This window comes from Cydia strobilella, chromosome Z (genome assembly GCF_947568885.1).
Source record: "Cydia strobilella chromosome Z, ilCydStro3.1, whole genome shotgun sequence".
Classification (NCBI taxonomy): Eukaryota; Metazoa; Arthropoda; class Insecta; order Lepidoptera; family Tortricidae; genus Cydia; species Cydia strobilella.
The window spans coordinates 52,920,674-52,948,303 of NC_086068.1; the positions used below are offsets into that span (position 1 = coordinate 52,920,674).

Here is a 27,630-nt window from a genome sequence, read left to right on the forward strand (position 1 = left end):
TTTCATATAAATTCCATATTAGCAAAATCGTTTTGACAGTTCGAAAAAAGAAACTGATTTGACTAGTAGTCAAATACCCTATAGGGACTTCATTCGTTTGCCTATTATAAATAAAAAAACATTCGTCTTGACGGAGGATTAATTTGCCGCCATTACTGTTGTTATTTGTTTGTTGGTTTTTTGCGAAAGTAGAATTGTGAAAAGTTGTTTGTAATTTACATTTTATTTGAAAATATGAGTAGTTTGTTTCTGTACTTGTTCAAATTTATTTTTTATTGCATTATTTTAATATCTACAGTCTATAGATACCTTTTTCACAGGTAGCACTAGTAGCAATGCAGGTCATTTCCCTACGGCTTCTGAACCCATCTTAGAGTACTTATGATATGTATTTAGATAAAGTAGTGTATGCAATTGTACATAATTAGGCCTTAAGGGCCTCTCATTATGTATCAGTTGCATAAACTACTATTTTAAACGCCGCTAAATAAGCGTACACGTGCTAAAGAAAGCATAACATTACCTCCTCGCACGATACGTACCTACGTGCCTACTTTTTGGTAGTTTAAACGAATAAATAATAATTTGGAACAAAAATGCAATGATTTATATTACATAGCATGTCAGATCATGTAAAAAAAAAACAAGGAAATGTTCTCATTCCAATTCAGCAGTTTGGCGAGTTCACACACCAGGCTCAATGCCAACAAAATATACTCACGGAGGCTTTCCGACCCCCCGACATCCCCGACAAAGCAGAGAAAGGAAATAACTAAAAATAAAACAAAAACATAAATCAAACGAATCAAGTAAGTTAATAGAAAGTTAAACCAAAGCTATCCAAAATCCAATGGACGGAAAAAAATGTAATTAACAAGGGGAGGCGATTTCAATAGCAATGCCGAGCAAACCAGTTACTTTAGAAGCAGAATCATAAGATTAGCGGGGAATTTAAAAGAAAGAGGCGCCAAGTAACTTGGTTCGAACTCTTTAGGTAACAAAATAGTAAGTGTTGCACCATCCAGGGCTAGCCATTAACTCGTAGTTAACCGTTAACCCAGTGTTAAATTGTACTTGTAACCATGGTAACTCCAGGTTTAACCAGTTATCCCCGGGTTAGTGGCTTAACCCTGGCTGGCGCAAGTGGCGCTTTTACAATTATTTAAATTCAAAATGTATTATTATAATGTCGCCTATCTCACATATTTTTAAACGGCGGTGAATACTGTCAAGGCAAGTATCTCTACCTACATATTTTTCTTTCTCCTTTCGGGCATTTAATTTTGTTATAAATATAAAGTAGTTAAATGAAAGTTTGTCCCAGTAGTTTGTAGTCAACTTAACGACCTCATGATATTCAATGTAATGATGGAAATATAGCAGTCTCAAAAGTAATACAAAAAGTGAACACTCATAAGAACATGCTTTCACTATGTAAATATTTCGAGAAGTCGCCTAGACCCCATCAAAGTGGATTAAGGAAAGCACAAGACATCACTAGTATTCTAATAAAAAAACGAAACAAATAATATAGAGAAAATCTTGAAATTCACTACGTTAACATTTAAAATAAGGGTGTCGGTTTAGCATGAGTTACATGGAGCGTTTTCGTGTGTGTCGCGTAAACAAACCTCTGTTCCTTCACCCTGAATAGCATGGCAAAACATACATCAACGTTAAAAATAAAACGGCATTACATTCAAGATATGTTATTATAAACGGTTATAAAGCAACAATACACTTAGATATGGTTTCATAAAAGTTAGGATCGGGGCATACTTGAGGACTGATAAAATAAAATGTTAGTTAGAATAAGACAGGAAGTACACCGAGCTACAATGACATACGGACTGACCTCTTCGCCGTTCGCTGCCTCGGATGTCTTTTCGGGGTAGACGCCGGCGCGCAGGAAGGACGCCTTCCACGAGTCCACGTCGTCTTGGGTCTCGCATGATAACTCCAGCTGCTTATAATCCTGCACACATACAACAGTTTCAAACATTGCTCGAGATATTCACATTAATCTGAATTGACCACATAAACACACGTTATTGTCAAAAACAACTGATTGAGTGCGCTACTATGAAAAAAATGAAATAGGCATCAGTTTGTTTGCAGTGGTCTCTTGCTTGTGGTAATATGTACCTTGTAGACATTCCTGCCCTCGGGGTTGAAGAGCGCGAACATGTGGCGGCGCGACATGAAGCCCTGCTCCAGGTCGCGCAGCTTGAGCCCGTCGAGCGGCAGCATGTACTTCTTCTCGCGCTCCTCCTCGTCTTTGTACCACGAGATGCTCTCCGACGTGAGAACGAACCAGTAATCGCGGGAACCTCCTAGGGCAGAAAAAAACTAACATTCGTCCATACCAATAGCTAGCTGAGTAAAGCGCCCGGCTGTGCAAAGGAAGAAAGTGGCATTAGGATGCAGTTTTAAAGGCAATAAATTCAAAATGTACCACATAGTCGATTGTCGATAGAGTTGAATAGTAAAGTATTATTGACAAAAGACAATTAGTTAGTACATGTTTGGTTAATACCGGTACACAATTAAAGGACCAAGTAATTATCAAATTAGACGTAACAGACGGGCGAGCACAGATTTAGTTCGGCCAAATAAATAAGTTGAACTGGAGCCAACCAGGCATTCTAAAGATTCAGCCTGCTCTCGATTTTAGACTATTTTCCACACGCACTAAATTCATAATAAACTGTCCATCTGTTATGACTAAACCCATAAATTATTTTAGATACTCCCAAATAGGAAATAATAATATATAAATAAAAAATAGTGCACAGTTGGGTACAAGTTTTAATTTATCCCCAGAATTTTACCAAACAATGCCGTTCAATCTGCTCGAAATGGATAGATTAGTCGAAAGAAACTTAGTAAAAAGCGCCAATCAGTAGCAATAGCGCAGCGCACATTCCAGCCAACTGGTCGTGTGATATACCTTTCATGATGCCCAGGTTGTGTATGCACATGTAACCTTTCCTGATAACCTGGTTACCGAGCGCGCGGTGGCCCGACTTGGCCGAGTTCTCTGATTGGTTCTGAGCACTGGAAGAGAGACGACAACATCTAAATACTGTTGCTATTTCACAAATCGATTCTTATTTTACGGAGCCCAAGTAAATATACGTCCCTGGCGATGTCTAGATCAAATATTATTAAAGTGACAGGTAGAAAAATTGGGATGTGTTCAGAAAGGCCATGCCAGGATGAGCTAAGTGAATCTGCCCCTAGCGAGTTCTGGCTTGTAAGTTTTTTTGATGATGTGGCTTTCTATTAGTAACAAGTATGCAAAATTTCAGCCCCCCAAACTTTATAGTTTTTTTGTAAAAACAAAAAAAAAGAAATTATGATCTTTCTTAAAAAAAATCTAACCAGACGATTTTGACGTGCGTCACGTATATTGTGCATGTAGTAAAGACAGTTATATGATCAATTATAGGATATGTTGCTGTACAAAAAAAAAACAAAAAAAGAAAAACATTTTAAAAATTGCTTTCTTGGGGTGAGATATCACGAGATTACGTATCATTTTATGATTAATATGTACCGTATCTGCGGTACAGTTCCATAAGTCTCGTAAAATAGGTATTGAAATAACTGTGTCACTTTGTAATATTGTTTTTTTTTTAAATATACTAAATGAAATTATTTTCAAAATTGCTTTTTTGGGGTTAGATATGAGGATATCACGGTATCATTTGTGGTATATTGTACAAAAAAAAAATCAGCCATATCTTATCTGGAGGAGCCCAAACTTGGTATGTTTTGAAAATTCTTATTGTTTTAATTTAAAAAAAACGGCTAAAATGTAATGATATGGTGATATCACACACGACAGGTAAAAAAAATTCCATAAAAAAAAAAAATGTTTCAGCACTCCCCTCCTAAGGGATTTTTTTTTAAGAACTGCGGGTGAAAATTTTTGTTTTGGGCTCTATTATGTGTCTGCCAAACGGCTAACATTTCTCGATTAACATTTTTCGATTTGCGGTTCTTTTATGCGAACAGCTTGCACTATGAAGGCCGGATTCGAACCGGCGTCTTTAACAATCCGGGTTAACGCCTTAAACCCCTAGGCCACCAATTAGGCGTCTTTAATCAACTTTAAGAGCGAGCAGTACGCGCTTGCACCTCCTATACGCTGCTATAGTTAGTTGCTCACCACTGGAGGGTTTCGTCACTTTTTCTTTAGTATATGACATTTATTTCAGTTTATAATTTATATATAGTAACCCGACTACTTATAAAAACACAAACCAAAATGAAATAAAACTATGAAAACGGATTATATCGCTTGCCGCCGGTTGTTGTTATGTTGTAGGCTGTAATATTTGCATGCCGCTATTCGACTGAATTATGTCCTGACCTATAAAAAACTATGTAACATCTGATAACTACCATAATTCACGCAAATAAACGATATTCTATTCTATTCTGTTGCCGGTCCCATATTGGGATACCCTCCTACAATTTAGGAGGGAATTCAATCTTCTCGGGTCCGAGGTGTAGGGTTGGAGCCGGCCTAGCTTTATCGCTATATATATCTTTATTATCTTTACTTGATTATCTTTACTCGGGATGTATTATAAATTCAATATACGCGATATACTCGTAATCCGTATTCATAGTTTTATCTCATGAGTAACTATCGCGGTAACCGAAGACAATACAAATCAAAATATTTAATAAAATATTTTGATTTGTTCCCAAAGTTGTGTACCGGTATTCTAATTAACTCCATTTCCGAGATAATCAATATTTGTTTTTTTTCTTTCTGATAAGGCCCCTACGAGCGTGTACACACTTGCCGTAGGGCCTGATTACACATTGATTAGTGTTTAGTACGAGTTCATACATTTGCTACTAAACTTAAGTACTATTCTCGGACGATCGATGTTCGAAATGTCATTGATATGTCACAGTTTTCAATTGTTTGGTCGAGTTAAATGTACTGCCCGTGTTACAACAACGCTATATGCTACATTTAATTATTTTTTATAAAATAAAAATAAACATTTTATAATTATTAATTAACTACGATGCCATTTAGTTTTCTTATACGTAAACCATACCCCGAAATTAACGGAATTCAATAAAAACACGGTGTATGTACGTTAAAACGTAGCAAAATCCATTTTGTTGTTAGTTAATCCGAAGTTAATTTGAATAACCGGCACAGAAGGAACGTATGAATTTTTTTTTTTCATAAGTGGCCAGTGTTTATTATAAACATGCACGTTTCTCTAAAGAGTTATTAATCGATTAGTTTTAACGAGCGGGTATAGAAAATGTATAGTGATGTATTCAATTAAAAAAACACCTTATTCTACCACACATAAAATTAAGTAAAGAGAGACCAAGAAAAGTCTGCAGAGAATTTGACAGCACACGCAGTGCCAGTGTTATTTATACGTGATAATTTCATAGAAGTTTTAAGTTTAAAATAACACCAGCGGCCGTAGCACGGTCGCATTTTTATCACCTATCAGTCTATCACCATGCCTCTCACGTTCTAACAAGTACTTAAATGCGAAAGTGACAGGCATAGTGACAGGCGATAAAAATGGAACTATGCTGCCATCGCTGCACTGCGTGTGCTGTCAACATCTCTGCACTTTTCTTGGTGAGGCTAGCTTTGGTGAAAAACTAAGAGGTGCTGACGTGAAAGTACTTAAAAAAAATTAAAATTGTATTTTTTTTTGTACAGCAATATATCCTATAATAATTGACGTCATACATAGACATAGTATATACAAGTAGTTATAGACGCGCCACCGAGCGATCGGGGGTAAGAGAAATAATATTCATATAAAATTTGGGCAGCATAGGATTTTTTTCTCTTTCACTTATAAATTTCGGTATTTCGCCATCGCCTCCTACCTATGATGCCACCCGGTCGGTGATAAGGACAAAGCATGGCACTATTTGCTCTTTCCTCTTATAGGAATCGCAATAAGACTATCTTTCTCTATCAAAGAGTGTCAGGCCCTTGATGTCATATAATTGTCTTTACTATATGCCCAACGTACACACGTGACGCACGTCAAAATCGGCTAGCTAGAAAAAAAATATTGAAGAAAGATCATATTTCGTTTTTCTTTTACAAAAACCGATAAAGTTTTGTGGGGCTGAAATTTTGCATACTTGTTACTATTTAATAAAAAGCCACATCAAAAAAAATACAAGCCAAAATCGCAGGGAGCAGGTTCACTTAGCTTATCCTGGCATGGCCTTTTAAGAGTAAAACAGTAAAAAAATTATAAGGCCAAAATTTCACCGATAACGTAAAATAAAAGTTGAATTTTTGCCTCGCGAACAATTAACGAATAAACAAACCCTAGTAATATAGCTAGCTGCATATGCTCATGTGCCTTGATATATCAAGTATCGTTGTATCTGTGTGTTGTGGATGAATAAACCTGTTATCATGCAATTTAATGGCCAATGAATTTATAAACAGCTGAACGCATCCCACGCAATTTTAATGAAATCTTTTGACCAGTCAATGTACCACGGACTCCATTTCATTGGTCTCCATTACTAACCTAGAGGAGGCGTTTTCTGCGTTCAGACCAGATCTAGCGTGAGACCTGTGAATTCGATTATCTTTGAACCTTATTACGGAAAAGGCAAAAGTCACACTGAAACGTGGGTCAGTCTAGCGGATGCTGTCTACAAATGAGCCACTAAACATAGTAACGTTTAAAAATACAATTTCACACTTTTTGCTTGATCAAGGCTTGTTTCAGACTTGTTCTGCTGGTCAGCATTGATGTCGGTTCAACGAAGATAGTGTCAAGGAAACAGTTTGTGCTTTTAGATAAAAAAAACACTGAGCGTTCGGCGCATGCGGTAAGCTCTGCCTACGCACGACCGGAAACAGAACTAACCGTCGGGAGAAGACAAAAACAAGCCTAATCAAAGGTAAATATATGGAAAGAATGTCAGTCGTATACTATTAATTATAACAGTGAATTTATTTATGTTTTTAACTTGTAAAAGAGTTACGAATAATGTCTTGTGAGTTTTGACTGGCTCTCGTTTACCCGATTACGAAATAGATAAAAAGTGGATGATGTGATTGTCGCATGAATGTCAGCATGTGAATATATTATTATGAGTAAATATGTTGATCTTATATTGAATGTTATTTTTGTTCATAATCAGGTTTTTTAGCTTACTTGGAGCCCATCAACGCTATTTAAGACAATATACATTAACTGTTTTAAATAATACCTAATTCAAACTCTGCGTCATCTAGAATTCGCTAATGCTATTACTAATAATTCCCAGATTTCACTCTGGCCATCGTTAAATTACCTACAGGCTCAGAGCTTTTTGAAACAACTTCTATTTTGAATGTTCGTGAGGTAGAGTAGAGGTAGTGAAGAGCAGCGGTCATACTTGGCGAATCCTATGAAGTCCTCGTGGTTGGTGTTCATGTAGGCGAGCTCGCAATCTATGAGCAGCACGAGCTGGTCCTTGCACTGGTTCTCGCGCGAGCGCACGTGCGACATGATGATGCGCTCCGTCTCCTCGCGCAGGCGCGGGTAGCGCGACATCTGTAGGGTGTTAAACATAATGTTACAATTGTACAGTTTTCTAGAATGCGGCAAAGTTTTGTAAGGGCGCGAAGTGATGTGACTTACGAGTATAAATGTGACTGTAGTTCTGTAAAATTTTATCTTTTCATATCTCAAGCTCTGAAAGTGGGTCGTTGTTGTTCTAAAAAGTGCGCAGAAAGTGACACGTTTCGTTTCTGCTCTAGTGCAGAAAAGTAAAGTACTCCTCTGCGTCCCCGTACCACGAGCAACTGGGTGGGAACAAAATGGAAAAATAGTGTCTTATTTCCCAGCCTGAAACAATTGGCAATTGTTCTAATTTAACTAATCCCGCATTGAATCTTTTTTTTTTTTTAATCAAAAATTATATAAGTAAATTGATAAAATATTTTTACAGTACATATGGTGCTACTTTCTCGCACTAGTGCGGAAAGTGCACTTTTTGTGCATATGTCGAAAGTTTAAAGGGCCATATGTACTGTAAAACGTTGTTCGATACACGTGCTAATAGGTAATTCGCAACTCGTGTCGATTTAAAATACTCCCCTGCGGTCGTGTTTTAATTTATCGCCACTCATTTCGAATTTTCTCTTTTCCGCACTTGTGTCGAAAATAACTATATTCTTGATTTCATAATAGTTAGAAAGTAGCACCATATGTGCTGTAAATATCTTTTTTAAACCTTACACATGCGTAAATGAGCAAAGGCAGAATCTTATACAGCCTTATCTTATATATCTTACAAAAGTAAGAGGCAATCCCGCTGATTTTGTTACTTTAATGAACAAATCATTTTTAAATTACTGCAGTGTGTTAAAATATGTGTGTTTTCGTAAATATTGCAATCTAAATGTTTTTCGCTAGGGGTTATTTTATTCACACATGTAAAGTCTCCGATTGCATGTAAGCCCTAAGGAAAAAAATCATGGCCGTAAGTCTATTAGGTACTTTAATTACTGATTTTGCAAAATAGCCTTGTCTTGTTTGGTTTCCTCGCATTCGATATGAAAATGGAGTGTTTATATCGGGTGAAAGGCACCATTTCCGTCTCGGACAATATACATTAACTACCTTGACAGAAATGGGTGCCTTTCAACCCTTGGTTAACAATCTACTATTGTCAGAGTGACTTACACCCTAACTCAGTGGCTTTGGTCGCTTTCTGCATTGATAAAAAAATGCAGTTGGTCGTTTTCTGCACAGCTATTTTACATCAAAGATAATAAAATGACAGTTCGACTGGGGCCCTATCAAACTGTCATCTGGGATATAAAAACAAGGTTTAGTGCAAAGTATGACAACTGAAGTTACCCTCTCAGTGCAGATGCGGACGACGTTGGAGAGCTCTTGCACGACGAGATCCACGCACTTGAGGCTCGGCTCCTTCAGCCTGCCGATCTGCTTCTTCACGATGGCCTCGAACGCCATGTCGGGCGTGAACAGCCCCACCTGCAACACAAATATTGTGTAAGCTTAGTGTAACACAGATCGGACACATTGAACCCTTTGCCCGCCAAAGACGTCATCGACCGGCGCGCGCGGCTACAATCCTGATGGTTCACGATGACGCGCCGCACACGCTAGGCGTGCCATTGAATGGGTTAATGTCCTCGTACCCTGATACCGTGGATATTCCGGATAGCGAATGCGATCTCGCGCCGTAACTCCTTTTCGTCGAACTCCATCTTGACGATCTCGAAGGGGAACCTCTCGTGGAAGAGCCGGTTGATCTTGGCACCGCCCGACAGCTCATTGGTGTTGATTTGTGCAGAGCCGGAACCCTCAATTGTACGCTCGAAGTCTGTTTGCAGTTGTTGTATCATCCTAGAGCAAGGAAGTACAGCTTATTTGAATATTCAAGATTCCAAAAGTTTAACTATGTTAAACAATCATTAAAATAAAATCGAATATTTAACGGGGGGATCAAGTATTCTTGTTGTTACACGGTCCTTTCAGTCAGGTGACAACAGTAAAACAGTTTAACATTAACGTGACCTTTTAACCACAACAAAACTGCATGTTTGGTAAATTGAAATCCCATAAAACGATAGTTAATAGTGACCATGATTGTCAAGAATAATCTGTTCCACCGTAGAGTATACTATACTCACTGCAGCATGGCCTTGGTCTTGATGGACGGGTCGTCGGGCCGGAAGTGCTTGTACTGGTCGACATCCTTCTCGAGCGTGAGCAGCTGCTTCTGCAGCTTGTCGCGCAGGCCGGGCAGCGTGTCGCGGATGTGGTTGGTGAGCTGCTGGTTCAGCACGCGCTGCAGGTACGGGGTCCCGAGGCGGTCCGCGAGGTGCCGGTACGAGGGGTGGCTACAGGATACAATACAACATTCAAGTTATAAAGTCAGATGCATTCACTACAGCAACATTCATAGAAATACGCCTGTACAAAATGTACAAGGCGACATATTTCCATGAAATTGTGGCCTTCTTAGACGTAGATAACAGTCATTTCTTAGTTTAAGTACAAATATATGTATTTGAAATTTCTGGACTTAATTAATTAAAATCTAAGATTAAATTGAATAATAGCAGGAAGGGTAGTGTAGCTTGGCTCGGCTTATCGGCAACTAACATAACCAGCATTTAATATTGATTACCGGGAATTAAATATTTATGAATGCAGAATAGGGTAAACCACCCTATAACGGGTCAAGCATTATTTATTAATAGTGCTGACAGTTTCCGAAGGTCTGGATGGAAGTTCGGTTATTTCGGATGCTAATCAGTTGTTTTCTCAACCAATTATTAAGCAGGTAGATATTTTAAGTTTTATTCTATCATTCAAAACATGCGTATTTCAACTTCGTGGCTGTAATAATTTGCAAACTAGAGCTAGTGGAAAATGCAGATTTAATTTCAGACAACATTTCTTAAATAACATCGCTAAATAGCATGATAAGTAGACAGCATTGCGTGGGCTACATTGGAGTTATAAGTAACGACTGTTTCTACAGATAATAATAATGACTTCTACTTATGAGCTGTGCACGATGCACGCACCACATTATAATCTTGACCCACTCGAAATCAATCAGAGTGGCGGCCAAGGTTACCCCGTGCGGCTTAGAGTTATTTATGTGTTCTGTACTATAACATTTCTGTTGCGATTATTTAGCGTAGTATGTACTAAGGCCATACAAATGCCTCAGCATGCAATGTCGAAGATTCACGTGACCGCTTATGAAATCTCATTAGGAAGTAAGCTGTAGAAAAACCGGTGGTTAGCGCAACTCACAAAACTGACAGTCAATGAAAAATGTATAATAAACTGACAATAACAAACTGTCCGATAATAATTGCCCCAAAAAATAACAAATTAAACGTATTTTACCAATGTTTTATTACTTAGGTAGTATAATGTATGTTAGTCAATATAGACTATACAATATAGAATAACGAATTTGTAATATGGGTCATGTTGCCTGATTTAATTTTTTTTTTAATATGTCCTAAAATTTTATCAACATCAAAAACACCAAACAGAAGCGTGTGTATTTTAGATAAAGTAGGTAATAACATTGACACTAAAAGTCTAAAACAAACAGGATACACTAATTGATTGTAGTTCAGCGAAAGGGGTCATGCAGTTATTTACGATACAAGTGCGAAAAATGGGAAATTCGCAACGAGTGGCGAATTAGGGAGTGTTTTAAACGAGTTGCGTATTATCTATTCGCACGTGTATCGTACAATGTTTTACAGTACATATGGCCTTTTAAATTTTTCGGCGTAGTTGCGTAATGTGCTTATTATAGCACCTGTTGTCGTAATGTATCACTAGATATAACTACTGTAAAATATATAATGCAATTACGACTTTCTGTCATAACCTTAGAATTCCAATTTAAAAAAAACTAGTATGTAGCATGTATGTATTTTTTACGCCCAAATGGCATGTCAGCAAAATCCAAATATTTAAAATACAATAAAAAACATACAAAGCGCAGCTACAGAGGTGTGCAATATAATAACAGTCCGTAGGTAAATGAAAAATAGGGGAAAACTATAACTTTACATCAATTATATTGGATCTTTTTTTATAAGTCTTCTGCATTACTTGTCATTGTTTCAAAATTAACTGTAAACCTTTTACTTAAATAATATTGGAAGTATAAAAAAACAATATCTTGAAAATCGACTTTTTTACTTGGGAAATTCGCAACGAGTGGCGAATTAGGGAGTGTTTTAAATCGACACGAGTTGCGAATATGCGGAAGTTCTTATAAAAGCGTAACAACCTACGACAAAAATACAATTGTGAACTATATTTATAATTTGGTATCTGCGACTGCTATTTTATTGCATACAACTGTAAGTGGAAAAAATATGTGTACCTTTTTGGTCAAAATAAGCACAAAACTGAGATGAGCCGAAAAAAGAGCAGGAGGCCTTTGCCCAGCCAGCAATGGAACACAGTCGGCTCTTAATAAAATAAAATAAAATTACAAATTGTCACACCTTTAAATTTAGCACCAAATCTTACTGTGACCTCTATTTTCGCAAAGCTGTTATTGCACTAACAGTACACATCAATTCGCTCAGCACATAAGTACTTAGTAACAATATGACAAGCTTACTCTTCATAAATATACTATAATAAAGAACTGGTTATGAGAACCAAATGTAGTCGTTGTTGATACATTTTTCCTTACTTTTTTAGGGTTCCGTAACCAAAGGGTAAAAACGGGACCCTATTACTAAGACTCCACTGTCCGTCTGTCTGTATGTCCATCTATCTGTCTGCCACTAGGCTGTATCTCATGAACTGTGGACCGCTAGACAGTTGAAATTTTCAAAGATGATGTATTTCTGTTGCCGCTATAATAACAAATGCTAAAAAGTACGGAACCCTCGGTGGGCGAGTCTGGCTCGCACTTGTCCGGTTTCCCCATTGTAATGATCAACAAAAATGTTACATCGTAATTGGGTCGACGACACATGTTAAATTTTAAAATATATAGTTGTCACCAAACCAACTGTAAGATATGTTATTATTATTATTACCTATAGACAAATGAACAATATTAACGCACCCTGATCATTACAGGTCACAACATACTCAACAGACATCTTAAGATAATGGAAATTAGTAGAGCCGCCTCCTGCCCATATTGTGGTAAGGAGGAGACTAGCTTTCTCTTACTAGCAGAGTGTATTATGCACGCGGCACCGCGATATAATACATTCGGTAGAGTCACACTGAAGGAGAACGAACTAAAGGACGTCGAACTTAAAGATGTCCTTCTGTTCTGCAGGAGAACAAGAAGTTTTGAGGAGAATAGTGTGGGAATGCCGCCGGGACAGTAACCTGCAGCTCCAACTTTCGGTAACTGGGCTGAATGAACGCGACACGTGACCGACAGCCCGCCTGCTTCCGGCCGGGCGTCCCTACACTACATCTACATCTACTATATCGCGGCTTCGCGGTGCTCCTGTGCTAACTAAGCCTACTTGTTCAACAATATATCATGGGAAGATTTTGAAGCTAAAGTACAACGGTCAAAATTATGAGGCTGGCTCGAGTACTATTACTACCTAACTTTTTATTTTTATATTTTAAACCTCACGACACATAAGATCCCGAAATTTGTCATTACAGTGATAACAGACTAAGAAGTTGAAGTACGCTTGTCCAAAGAGTATTTTTAAAGTATATTTTATGATATAAAGGTTAGAGGTACCTGATAATAAATATAAAATGTAGAACAATCGGAAAGTACCTGGGTGTTGCAAGTGCCGCCCAGCTACCAAATGGAACCCTAAGCCCTCACGGAAAATCAAAGTGACATTATAAACGAATTTCTTACATAACGATTACCCTTTAATATTTTTTTGTATACAAAATATTTTTCCTTGCATCTTTGGGAATCTTAAGGCATTTTTGTAGTACTCGTTAATAATTGCGATATCTTTTTACTTCTTTACACTTGTGACATTTTATGACTTTCAACATCTGATTGTCAATGAGTAACGTAAGGTCGGGGTACTTTACCCATTTATTGAATTAATAAATTCTTAAAAACGACACTAAACGCTTACAGAAAACCAGATTAATCACATAATGTCGTTTTTAAGAATGTATCAATTCAATAAAATAGGTTTTCATGGGTGTGCATAGTAACCTTGGAGGGCTAAAGTACCCCGACCTTACGGTACTTATTGCCATTAAACTAAATTAATAGTACATACTTAGGCCAAATAAAATCTTGTCAGGCTATTTATTTAGTCATCTCTCACATAGACATTTGTATCTATTATTAACACATATTCTAAATTTAGTTTTTATAAATAATAATATATAAATGAATAATAACCTAATAAATTGTCACTTTGACAGGGTGTCGGTGGGCGGCCCAGCATTTTGCCGCATAGGTACATACCTTAGGAAGAACTTCCTCTCAGCAGCGAGCGCGGCAGCAATGTCCTTGCGGCCATCGATGTCCTTCTGCGAGCGGTTGACGACGCCGATGTACCCGCGGCGCAGCGGCAGCAGCTTGTTCTCCAGCACGTCGCGAGCGTCGGTCCCTTCGTCCATCAGATCCAGCTTCGTGATCACACCGATCGTGCGCAGACCTGAAGGATGCCGAGGGTGTTATGTACAGTTCACTTATGCAGATGAAGTCGGGCGTAGCACGCGGTCTTCGGGTGAACAAATTAAAAGTGAGACCATGATAAGGACAAACGCTTTCTCTGCTACTCCTACTGAAAGTTCCATCTCGTCCGGTCGTCTCCTGCCTCCCCCCTTATCGCTTCTATAGTATTGTTTCTGAGTCTCACGCAACGCTCCCTTGTGCAAAGTATAAATAGTAAACTTAACCATAACATGGATCACTTTGTTCCAATAAACAAGAGTGCTGGTCAGCACAGTTCAAACACGTTCACGGATGGGGACTTGGGGAGCCCTAAAAATTGGTTACTGGGGGTTACCAGCTTCATTGACTGGACAGAACTGGTGCCGTAGGTCGCAACGCCTGGCGGTTCCGTGGCTACGCTTCAGTTCCCTTTAAAGGTAATAGCCGTATTGTTCGTATGCATGTTATGGCCAGATTGCATGTATTAAAACTTGCTGGTCATAACAGGTAATTTAATTTTGAAAACTACAAGGGTGTTGTCAGTGTGTCACACACAATGCGAAAAAACATCTACATGACAAGTATTTAAAATGACTGTCTAGTTTCTTATTAGGTATTCAATTTGTTCAAATACATGAAACTGCAATAATAAGTGCATGTTCGTCTTATTTCTTACCATTCCAAAAAAATTGTAGTTTTTCTATCTATATTATAAAAAAAATATAATTCTATATTAGGTAAAACAGGCAATAGCATAATATCTCAACACGGAAATTAGCCGAATTGTATGTAAAACGCTTCTAACCAGCGAGTTATATCCACGGCCTTGTCCCATAAAAAGGCGTTGTTGGTATGGCATATTTTTCTAGTCTCTTTAACTTCTCCACAAAATTCCTTAGAATAGACTATTCCTTTGAATGTTCCAAAAGAGAAAACTTAGAGATATATATACCTTGCGGGTCAACTTCTTTGGCAAGTTTGAGAGCATCGCTGTTGGCCAGATCGGTGTTGGCCGGGGTGACGGCCAGGATCAGGCAGGACTCCCGCCGGATGAACTGGAAGATCATCCCCTTGATCTGGGCTTCGATGTCGACCGGCTGGTCGCCGATGGGCACCTTCGTCAGCCCGGGCAAGTCGATCAGCGTCAGGTTAAGTACTGGAAATTATACGTGTGGGTTAGAAATAGTAACGTAGTTTTATCTTCATCGAAAAACAATAAATATTTAAACATATATAAAATAGTTCCGCTACTTAGATATTTACGCCTAAACCCTTGGAGGCAGGATCTTGAAATTTGAAATAAATATTCTTCCCCTCCACTATACCTCGTTTTTTTAGCATTAGCAAAGATAGATATAACTCCGTAATATGGATGGAAAATCAAGAAAATTTGATTCTCGTTCAGAGGGCGCTACTAGTTTTGGCCTACAGTCGTATAGATGGCGTTGACGGTTTCGTTTGTTATTTAACAATTTTAACGCATATCAGTGAAAAAACATGGGTCAAAATCATAAAATTAATTAATGCAAATAAAAAAAATCATTTATCTATATTTAAATACATTCTATCGTATTTTTATAAATCTTCATTTTTAGTTTTAAAGTGTGTCGACAGATGGCAGTGAATTTACTGGGGTTACAAAATTTACTATGACAGTAACGCTCTAGTATCAGTTACTCTATGGCATTAGAAAAGTAACTAGTACATATGAAACCAAAATAATGTAAATGAACATACCTATATGCTATATAATTCTTACATATTTGCTGTGACTTTAAAAAGTGTTTTTCAACGAAAACACACGTAAATATCGCTTACCTTCTATGACTTCTTTCTAATGCTAAGAAAACGAGTACCTATAAGAAAGGATTTTTTGAAATTCTACCCTTAAAAGTTTTAACGAGTTTAACAAGGGGGCAATGCAGTTTAACAACGAAGCAAAAGAAAGACGAGCGTAGCGAGTGGTATGAACAGTGGAATTTTGAGCGTTGCGAGGGTTTCAAGGCACGAGGGTTAATAAAATTTACTAAAAAGTGAAAAACAAATCTTTTCACCACACCAACGCGAGGAAAATACTAACTGTAAAACATCAAACAAAATCAAACCTAATTAAATTCAAACGAACGTAATTAAATATTTATCATTCAAAATCATCAATTCTACCAGCCAACATAAGGAAACACCTCAAAATTTGCATTAAATTACTTTGCCCCTCTTGTGGATAAAATGCAACTTTCTCAACAGTCACGAGCTGGTGTGGTGAAAATTATATTATTATATTTCGTAAATAAGTTTCCATAAGTTTTCGTTCCTTATTATTATTATTCACAACGACGGGACTTAATCGCGTAAAATAAGTTTTAAATTTACCTCCGACGTTTCGAGGACTGCGTTGTCCCCGTGGTCTCGGAGAAGACTGGCTAAAGTTGTCATCAACATCTTAAGGCGCGCGAGTTTGCGAACTACCCGCACTTGGTCTTGTTTATTAACTGGTTTTTCACATCACCTATTCGAAAAAAGGGCTTTTTCTTCCCTGCTAGGAGGTATCAAAGTGGCACTTTTCTTCCCTGCTAAGAGGGATCAAAGTGCCTCAAAGTGGCACTTTTCTGTTCTGGGACATGTTTTATTTTTTATTTTTTGCATACTATTTTTTAGGTCAAATAATATTTGGGAACATAATAATTTCCTTATATATTATGATGTGAAAAACAGTATGTGTCACATACTATTAGTTATTCTGTGGTAGCCAAATTATTTCCACTTTGGGCGTAAACACTTGAATCCCTCAATACGCTCAGGATTCAATTATTCAGGATTCAACGTACGCCGTCGCTGTAAATATGTCATTTTGCTCCCTTATGACATAATCTACTATTTCGCACTGTCACCGGATCGACACACAACTGACACAACATTCACGATAACGATTCACGATTCCGTCGTTGTGAATAATAATGAGTAAAAATCGTGAAAGTTTAAATCATTAGTTCCTACTAGGATTGGAACTTTTAACCTACCGAAATAGCGAAATGACTGTCTCTGTATGTCTATAACTATATATTTCGTCAAGACATACACACATTATTATCATCGCTGCTGACTCTTCAATGAGAATGTCGAGCTCAATTTTACTAGAAATTACTCCTACAGCTTTTACAAGACTTATTTAGAGTATTGTAGTAGCCTTGAACCAGAATGCATCCCAATGTGCTGTTTTGTTAAACCAGTAATTACAATAAGAACCGTTGATCGTCACGACTCTGTCCGTCATCGAAGATAAGAGATCTCGCCCGGTATTTTATATCATCATTGGTAGAGTAATATACCCATGACAAAGTACACTGTATTAATTTACCTACTATCTGAATATTTAATTCTAAATTGTGAGTATTAATATCAATTCGCAGTCATACAAATACAATTACGATTTAGATCATACATCGTTAAATTTATGTAGGTACTCAAAAACCTTTAGGGGCATATACGTCCAAGTGTCAGAAAGGCAATTGGTCACAATGTCCATGGTCAATTAGTCCGAATGTAACAACGCCCTGATGTCGGAAAGTACAGGTGTAACAATACCAATTTGTCAAAAAGTCCGGATGTTATGATGCCCTAATGTCAGAATTCTTTATTCCCTTTTGTTAAGTAATCATGGTGTCAAAATGCCCAGGGGGCCTACCGCAAAAACCGAAATTCGCAAATTGCGGGGATCTTTCTCTTTTACTCCAATGAAGGCGTAATAAGATTAACAGAGAAAGATGCCCGCAATTTGCGAACTTCGATTTTCGCGGTTATAGCCCAGGTGTCATATTTCCCGTATCTCACCTTTTGGTTCGACATTTTGTCACCAGTGCATTCTGTCACAAGGGTATTATAACATTCGAACGTTTTAACACTAGACATTGTGACATCTGGCAATTGTTCTAGACTTTCTGTCATACAGAACAATAATACATTTGGACTTATTGGCAGTAGGACATTGTGACTGGACTGGACATTCTGACACTTGAACATATATGCCCCTAAAAGCTCAAAAGACGTTTCGACGGATAAAGTAAGACCCTCTTTCACTGGCAACCAAAATAACAAAAGAATACAGTCATCTGCCGCTTAGTATTCAATTTTAAGACATTTCAACATATTATTTTGTGTCAGAAAGTGTTAATATTTAAACAAAATGTATTGAAAGGTCATACCTCATAATTAAATTTTAGGGGGCGGGCTTTAATACTATAGATATTGTAGGGATGTTAATAAAAGGTGAATAGTCTACAATAGTACAATAGTTGTAGCATGTTTCGTCAAAAAGAAACTAGAAACAGGAAAAGGACCATTTCAGGCTTAGTCAGTTGAAAGTGGCTATTATTTTATTCATTACTTTGTACATAGTAAATAAGCAGTGATTCATGGCCAGTGCTCAGGAACTTGATATAGGGAGCTGCGCGGCCCGTAGCGGAAAGTGTACTCACAACACACATACAAACCAATATAAAGCGAGGTTTAGACTAGCAAGAACTTGCATGCAATTTTCGTTACATTGCCGACTACTAAAGTAAACTGCATTCAAAAGTTTGATCATATGCCGCAATGTAATGAAAATTGCATGCAAGTTCTTGCTAGTCTAAACCGCGCTTAATGTATAAAAACGCAACAGTGACTACACTAACTAGAAGTAGGCGCCTATTTCAAGTGGCCTGTAGAAGTAAGTACGGTATAGATCAATCATCGTATTCGTTAAAAGTCACTTTACACAGACTAATTCAGTTTGTAACAGAGCAACATGTTCTTAATTTTATTCTCATTTTTAAGGTTCTAAGTTGCTAAAATACAGGAATTTTCCAATTTATTTACATTCATTGAAGCTGAAGTGGCCCTGCTGAGCAGTATAACGTGTACCTATGTGTATAGGGAATGGGTGCGGACATAGAAAAATGTTGTAAATTATGCATCATGGCCGCACGTAGCGACCTACATATTAAGCAGAAGTAATGTCTTCATTAAATGCATTCTATCCCCATAACGATGTCCAAAATGAAAATGAAGAGCAGCTGCGTCATGCCACTCGTGTCATAAATCTGCTGGAAGGTTATTGATCGAGGAGTTAGGCACCCAGGCACTTATTATTTCGCCACTTTATGAAGTAGAAGCCACGGTAGTAAGAGCAAATGACCATCGTTAGACCTTATCTCTTTGCAACAACGCATACGAATGGTCAGTTACTGTAACGACCATGGCTCTGGGAGTCGTCTGGGGTGAGTGATTGTCGGGCGATAAAAACTCGACCGTCGCCCCGGAGCCACCAATATACATATGTAGCGAATATAAACAGAGGTGCCAGAGTGACATCCTACGCACGCTTGGTAGGTGCATTTAAATACAATATCTGGGTGACCGAGAATATTCCGTTAGTATTTTTTTTCTAAGGATGGACTGTAGTTATATCGACTTTTCGTCCATTAAATTTGAACTCTCATTTCTACGTTTTGTAGCTTTAAAGTACACGAGAGCTTCCTTAACCTTCAATACATTTAAATTTTAATCCCCGAGCCACACAATGAAATCATATTCATCTTCTTTACTTTTGCACCAAGTCTACACATGGATGATAGATTTATAAAGTCACTGAGAAAATCTAATGTACACAACTCTCTGAATCACACACAGATAAGGTCGATTAGATAAAACACCGGTCAAGTGAGAGTCGGACTCGCCCACCGAGGGTTCCGTACTTTTTAGTATTTGTTGTTATAGCGGCAACAGAAATACATCATCTGTGAAATTTTCAAATGTCTAGCTATCACGGTTCATGAGATACAGTGGTTACACACAAACAGATGGACAGACACACAGACGGACAGTGATGTCTTAGTAATAGGGTCCCGTTGTTACCGTTTGGGTACGGAACCCTAAAAATCACATTTGACACGCAGCGTTCCAATAGGTCCGCAGTAATACGTGTAGTATAATATCCACAGACTTGCATAATTACATACAGTAAAGTTGGTAGGTACAATAGTGGTCGTTACGAAATATTAGTGAGTCATGGGAATTAAACAAACTGCATGATTCTTTATTTTGATAAATTAAATGAGGATAAGTTTTATATGTGTTCCTAGAATACTGACAAACTCGAAACTTTGATCCAAATTCATTCCAGTCTCGTGATCGTTTGTATTATTGGACATACTCGGGTTAGATTAGATCCACATTTATCTTTAAAAAAAAACTTATTATAGGCAGTCAAAAAATAAAATCAAAACCAGTAGGAAACTACACATTTACACAAACTACTGAGTTTATTTCTTAGAGGGCGATTTTGGTACCAGACCGGATTCGAAACAACTCAATTTACTGGCACCCTAAATGACACCAGTGAATGGCACCCAGTTTACGAAGAAGTGATTTAGCATAAGTTTGTACATGTCAATAATTGAAACATGAACAGTGCCGACGACCGATAGTTAACCTATCTTATCCGCATTTACGCTCTTGATATAGATTTGTAGGTATGTATATCGTAGTCCAGCGAATGCAGATGATCGATAAGACCACAAAAAACATGCTATCAGATGGTGATAATTTATATTACGTGTTTTGTTAATGGCAATAACGACCCTGCCATAATAGATCATTTATTTTTTAACGTTAAATTTCATTTAAATAAAGTATTTTATTTTATATATATTTATATACAATTTTATTATTATGCAATTAATGAGTTTGGGATGTCAATGTCACCTGACGAATTGAAATTTAAATTTTTATATTTTCAAATTATTAATGTTGTGAGTGATTGATAATTATCTATTTTAATAGAATTTATTTGATTTTAAAAAATATATAAAATTCCATTTCCAGATTATATTATAAAATTCATGTGTTTTGGGGGTTCGCGTATTTGTATAACCACGGTGGCCGAAGCAGCTATTACCGCCCTTTTCCCACACATATGCGTACATCTATAGGTATAAGTATATGTGTACATGAATCAATCTTGTTACCTCAGTATCCAATTAACTTGCAGTGGCTCTATCTTAAGTACTAAGATTAGATGTGAGTCATCGTAAGGCCTGAGTCGCTTCTACTGCAACAATTCAAGACACTTTAATGACAATCTAGGATTGACTCACGAAAAATGACTACGGAAGGCCACAATTATTCAACGTTATTTTGCATGTTTTTTGTGTCATTTCCAAGCAAAGTCTCTAACCTCTAAACTAAAACAATAGGTAATATTGTACTCATATATTTAAGCGATAAAAAGAGCTTTACACAAAATAATCGAGACAGAATTAGGTCAAGAAAGGAGGACGAGCGAGGAGCGGCAAAGCGGCATTGATCAGGTAGATCGAAGCAACTTGTCAAAGGTGAACGATTGGGTTGTGACGTCACGACCCGGAGGCCGGCAAGCGAGGGCCCGCCTGGTTAGACGGCGCAAAAACGCGTCACGCATACTTCTAGCCTAGCATTACCATCACTCATAAAACGCACGCCTCAGCCAAACCAGACTAACTAAACCTATAATAAACACGTAGTTTGAGATCACGTTTACACTGGATAGGGCACAAGCGACGTGCGTGCTAGGCAAGCGTCAGGGATTATAGTCCAGGATCATTATCTGCGCGAGGTTCTTTGTTGACTGTTTACTTGCATCCAGTTACGTTTATGGTCGGATCAAGACATCTACGCGACTACCGGCTTAGTTGGATTCTTTATATTTGTCAAGTAAACCGGTACAGAATCGGACTCAATTAATTGTTTTTAGGGTTTTTAACTAGACCGTGGTCGTCCTAACTCCTAACGGTTACCGAGGCGATGTAATATGTACTTGTAATTAGGCTACTTTCCTATTAGTCAAATCAGCTTCTTTTTAGAACTGTCAAAACGATTTACTAATATGGTAATTATATGAAAACGAGTATAGTGACGTCACGGTCAACTCTCCTACTTTTTATATTTCAATCCGATTTACATATAGTAAATAAAAATACATAACTGCTATGTTTTTCTAATAATTATCTGGTGCTTATTTCGTGCACGGTGTGAAATAATTTATAAGTAGAGGAAACATCCCTATTACTGCTTATCCAAATTGAGATTTACATTAGAGACCTGCCGAAATACGAACTCCTCAGATTGACATTTACAAAAAAAAACAACCTAAACAAACTGCACTAAAGCAATACTACAAGCAAGGTGTTTTATTTTTCACTAGCTCTTGTAATGTTAGTCATAAACATCTATGCCTACACTTTTCATTCTCGTCTTTGTAAAGCGGTAAGAAGGTGCAACACATCTTTATAAACGTGACTATGTTAACATACACGTTAACACTTAAAAGTTCTGTAGTACTTATTAAACTCTACAAATATTAAAGTAGCAGATGTCATTGACCTTTGACCAACAATACAAAAGTAAATGTCAGCTCACCGCTAACAGTGAAAACGGTAAATAAGTTAATAAGTACTTAGTTTAGTATACATACAAAAAAGGTTGTAACCTAACGATAATTTCATCAACCACCTGGAAAACCTACTATTTCCTTTGATCTGATGAGCACGTCAATATGACCTTCTCTGGTATGATCGCTTGAGTCGACGAGTCTTGCAGAAGGCACTTTAGGACCAGATGTTCAAGTCAAGGTTCTTAAAGAAAAATAAAATTCACCCCTTTTCTTTTCTTACCCTTTACTGTATTTCGTCATCCAGACAAACCCCTCCTAGTCAGAGAACGTTGAACATTTTTGTCACAAAAAGCAAAGAGACTTACCGTTGGGCGAGTAGACGCGAAGGTTGATGGGCACGGGCGAGATGCCCTTGTTGGAGCCCGTGATGCGGTCGGTCTCCGCCTCGATCTCCCCTCGCACCTCGTTGAAGTCCACGAACTTCTTGCCCTTGCAGTGGAGGAACTCCGCATATTCTGTTGGAGGAAACGTGATTTAGCCTTCACTTTAACCTTTTAAAGGCAACGACATAAACACGTCAACCTTGTATGGCACTTAGAAAACTGGCAAGAAAAAGTTAAATATTTTCAATACGTTAATTCTCTGTTACATCTTCACGTGGGCCGTGGTTGTAAGATTGTACAGAACAATCACAATAATGTAATGTGTATACGATTGACTACCCGGAAAAGGTTTAAACATTGTAATGTACATATTTCATTCGTTTCTGATCAGACCTACAATCAAAACCAGAGTCTATCTAATTTGTAACAGTTGATTGGAACAAATTGAACGATGCAGTCAACGTGCTAATGGCTCGCCACACGGGGGTCATTGACTAAAAAGGCCAATTAAATTAAATGAGTTCAAATTGAACCTTCCTGGGCATATTTCAAACACTTTCCCAGAAAAATCCAGACAAAACGGGTACGGATCGAACTTTCCCGGTCATATTGCAACGATATACCTACACAGAAGCGACAATCTTGTATTGAAAGTTTTAGAGATATTTAAAAAGAACTATGTATAATTGTATACTTAATTCTCGTGTCGAATGATGTTCCCTATGACAGTTGATTTTTAACTCACTGCCACTTAAAATATTTGTAGACATTTTTTGGGAGTTTAGCACATTAATTTATTTAGTAATGTAATATTTAAGTAATAAAAAACAACATAAAAAACATATTTCATTAATTATTTTTTAAATTAAACCCAACCAAAATAGATTTGAAGAAACTGACATATAAGGGACCATCATACGACGCGAGAGGTAGATACTTTCGATCGTAATCTGACCACTGACTCTATCATGGTTCTAGATCTAACAGGAAATTTTCAACTAAATCAGAGAGCTGCGATCCCACTGATTATCAGTCCGCCGGACGATATCGGCCTGTCAAATTTTTGTTCTAACTGAGAGGCCGATATCGTCCGGTCCGGCGAACTGATAATCAGTAGGCCCCTCCCTAGGCCCCTTAAGGAACGTCTAGGAAAAAGATAAAAAGACCATTTGACATAATTACTAACACAATATCGGTCTATACAATACAAGGGCCAATACTTTCAATATTTTTACACACTTATTTTGACTTTAACATAAGGATGTCTAAAACTTTTGAAATGTATTGTCGCTACTTTCATCTTGTCTTTTAATCAAAACATAGAATTTTAATTTCTTTAATATTATATAAACTAATTTTATATCAAGCAGAAACGTCTACGACCGTTACTACAAATTTTTAAATTGAAGGAAAAATCCATTCCCAATAAAAATTAAAGGATTTTTCCAATTACGCGTGAATTTAAAAATTTGAAAATATATATTATATCAACACAAATTTTCAACCAAGCTATTTAAAAAGCTGGGGCGTATTATTCATAACTCAAATTATTCCGCTCCGTATGTAATAAAAGTAACTATTAAGTCTATTACGAGTGTGGAGGGGACTCGTGCGCGAATCGCGGCGCGAAGCCGCGAACGCGAGTGTGGAGTCTAGTTAGCTAATCAGCGAAATCGACTCCACACTCGCGTTCGTAGTCTGGAGCGGGCTTTAGAGTTATTAGATAGAATGCCTTTACAATGGTACGCACTGACCAAACTATAATAGATTGAGTTGAGTTTAACCATACCACCACCAGATATTAACGTACGTATTAACAACAAGTTTTTTCCAGGCATCGTCATAGTAATGCTATGCCTATAAATATACATGATGTTTTAATGGATTTCTATAGTAGATAATATAACTTAGTATAGGATGAATAAAACACTGGCATCCTACAGTCGACACTATACATTAAAAACTACAAATCGTGGAACGTGTAATGCAATTACAGGCGTTATGTCAACTATGTCGTACAGCAATTACTAATTACCTACAATCATCAAGCTGTCTATGCTAAGGTGACAACGAGACGGGGTAGTCACAAAAAGTGTTTCTACTTATTAACACAATAATAGGTTAATATCTGGAATAGTGATGGGAAATTGCCGAGAATATTTCCGATTGAGAGAATATTCTCGGAAATGTTACGGAAACATTTCCAAAACTGGCAATTTATCTAAAAGCGCGTGTTTTTTGTATAGAAAATAGAAAATGCATTTTAGTGATTGACATATATTTAAGTGCTAGTTATGTTAAATCAAATTATAACTGCATGTGAACGCATCAATTAGTCCCCTCGGTGAGACTGGTTTGTTCGAAAGTTCATTGTTGAGGTCACATAATATCCTCCCTAGTTACCTACTAACTTTTTTTGGTACAATAGTGGTACCGTCAAAAGGGCATAACTGCCGTAAGTTTCTTTAGAACATACGCTCTTTTTGTACACACGTTTCCTTAGATTATTTTAAGATTCTTAAATTTTATACAAATATAAGAAAGCAAAATAAATAAAGTTTAGCTAGAAAAATAATGTAAAACTGTAGGAAACTGTTGATTCAGGTTCATAATCTCTTAAGACTTTCGGTTAGATTATCTCCCAAAGTATTTATTTAAGCAAAAAATGATCTTAAATACCTTGAAATCATTTTTAAAACTCTATTGAATGATGAGGCACAAATTTATGTACGTTAATTTTTCTATTAAATTTAAATTTTCAAAATATTCCTATCCCTAAGTTAGAAACCCTTTTAGGTATGTATTATATTTTCCATTTGTAATATTACTAAGTAACTCTTTTGACAGCTCTACTCACTAAGAAAAGTGCAATATAATCATCAAAAAAATGTAAATTTCCTTATTTTTCACGTCAGGAGAATATTGCGGAAATATTCTCAGTAAATTACGTTACCGAAAGTTTCCCATAAAGGAAACTTTCCGCTCGCCCATCACTAATCTGGAAGTAGTTTTACGTAGATAACTAAAAAACGTCAAGGTCAAGATCGATAGTCTTGTAACAATACGTAGTGTGCTGCCAAAAATTGGAAAATATTGCATTAGGAAAACTCGCTCTCGCGGTTCTCATTCTTGAAATTCTAATGGTCTTCACAACGTAATTGCCTCGTGTTATAAAAACTTTTTACAAAAAAAAACCGACTTCAAACAGGATAAAATAAATATTATCCTTTATTAAGTGTATGCGTCACCAACTGATATGTATGAAGTCGGTGCCAAGCCAAATTTTGAAGCATGCCATGATTTTGGTGCGATTTGATAAGGATACGAACTAAAAAACGTCAAGATCGATAGTCTTGTAGCAATACGTAGTGTGCTGCCAAAAGTTGAAAAATATTCGACGTATTAGCATTAGGAAAATGGATATGTTTCTTATGGTAGTCACAACGTAATTGCCTCGTGTTATAAAAACTTTTTACAAAAAAAAAGGAAAACCGACTTCAAAACGGATAAAATAAAATATTATGCTTTATTAAGTATATGCGAATATGAGTTACCAACTGATATGTTTAAAGTCGGCGCCAAGCCAAATAGTAACAATACCGGTGGGAGTAATCGGTGAAAATACATTTAAAAAAAAAACCAAACCGAATACAGAACCTCCTCCTTCTATGAAATTGGATTCGGTTTAAAAAAGGGTACACAAAGTACCTACACAATATATTCCAACGCTCTTAGTTTTCAGCATCGCCCACCTCGTATAGGTAAGTCACAGTTACGGTCGATCCTACTTTGTATCGTCCTGTCAGTTGTTCGGAACTGTCAAATTTTTGTTCTAACTGACAGGCCGATATCGTCCGGCGGACTGATAGTCAGTGGGCCCCTTTAGTTGGGTTAGTTCTTCAAACGTTTCGTTTGATTGATATCATACTTTTTCAACCTGCTGTAGCGTTTTATGCGTTACTAGTTTATAGCGAGGTCGATGCTTTTTTTATTCATTTTGTTTCTAGAAATAGGTATCAAACAAACAGACGAGCCGCCTGATGGTGATAGGATGCGGTCATCGTCACCTAGAGATCTGTGCGAGATTACATACTCGTAGCTATTAGCTATTCTGTGCTCGTAGTCGCTTCTAAGGATAATTTCTTCTAAGCCCGTACGGTGTTGTAATGCCACTTATCCCACGTACCTACTCTATTGTAGTTTTTAGGGTTCCGTACCCAAGGGGTAATAACGTGACCCTATTACTAAGACTCCGCTGTCCGTCTGTCTGTCACCAGGCTGTATCTCATGAACCGTGATAGCTAGACAGTTGAGATTTTCACAGATGATGTATTTTTACAATTATACAGTTGAAGTTGTTTAAGCAGTACAAATAAAGATCCGATCTCTTCGATGCTGGACGTCGTATATTTTATCGCGTGCAAGCCGCGGTACCCAATTGGGCAAAAAATCGGATACGGAAGCTGCATCCTGCCTGCAGAGATACTAACAGCAATACACGTCAGTGATAGTCCCTATCTCGTCGTCATAAGGCTTAAAAAAGGTCTGACGCGTTGACCATGGCACTAACACTCCTGATCGTCGGTGGACCTTATATCGTTGCAATAAGGTTTAAGAATTGTCAGTTAACTGTGGACATTCCTAGCATTGCGCAGAACTAATGCACTGCTCTATAAAAAC

At 37.3% G+C, this 27,630-nt stretch overlaps 1 protein-coding gene across 17 annotated transcripts in view; it reads right to left on the reverse strand.

Moving 5' to 3' along the window:
- Positions 1 to 27,630, reverse strand: part of LOC134753944 (dynamin) — a 50,502-nt gene that overhangs the window by 15,588 nt on the left and 7,284 nt on the right. For 7 of the 17 annotated variants that reach the window (XR_010128855.1, XR_010128854.1, XM_063689945.1 and 4 more), the window contains exons 3-14: positions 22,933 to 23,082; positions 15,113 to 15,316; positions 13,969 to 14,161; positions 9,686 to 9,895; positions 9,191 to 9,398; positions 8,886 to 9,023; positions 7,417 to 7,574; positions 6,558 to 6,602; positions 2,951 to 3,057; positions 2,146 to 2,333; positions 1,856 to 1,975; positions 1,632 to 1,646 (exon numbers count right to left, since the gene is read on the reverse strand). Coding sequence is in view for 15 of the 17 variants with exons in the window: in XM_063689945.1 (XP_063546015.1) it covers positions 1,632 to 1,646; positions 1,856 to 1,975; positions 2,146 to 2,333; positions 2,951 to 3,057; positions 6,558 to 6,602; positions 7,417 to 7,574; positions 8,886 to 9,023; positions 9,191 to 9,398; positions 9,686 to 9,895; positions 13,969 to 14,161; positions 15,113 to 15,316; positions 22,933 to 23,082 (1,736 nt within the window). In the remaining 2 variants the exon portion in view is untranslated. The remainder of the gene's footprint in view (positions 1 to 1,631; positions 1,647 to 1,855; positions 1,976 to 2,145; positions 2,334 to 2,950; positions 3,058 to 6,557; positions 6,603 to 7,416; positions 7,575 to 8,885; positions 9,024 to 9,190; positions 9,399 to 9,685; positions 9,896 to 13,968; positions 14,162 to 15,112; positions 15,317 to 22,932; positions 23,083 to 27,630) is intronic. The other 10 variants (XM_063689953.1, XM_063689954.1, XM_063689958.1 and 7 more) reach the window with 6 other exon arrangements.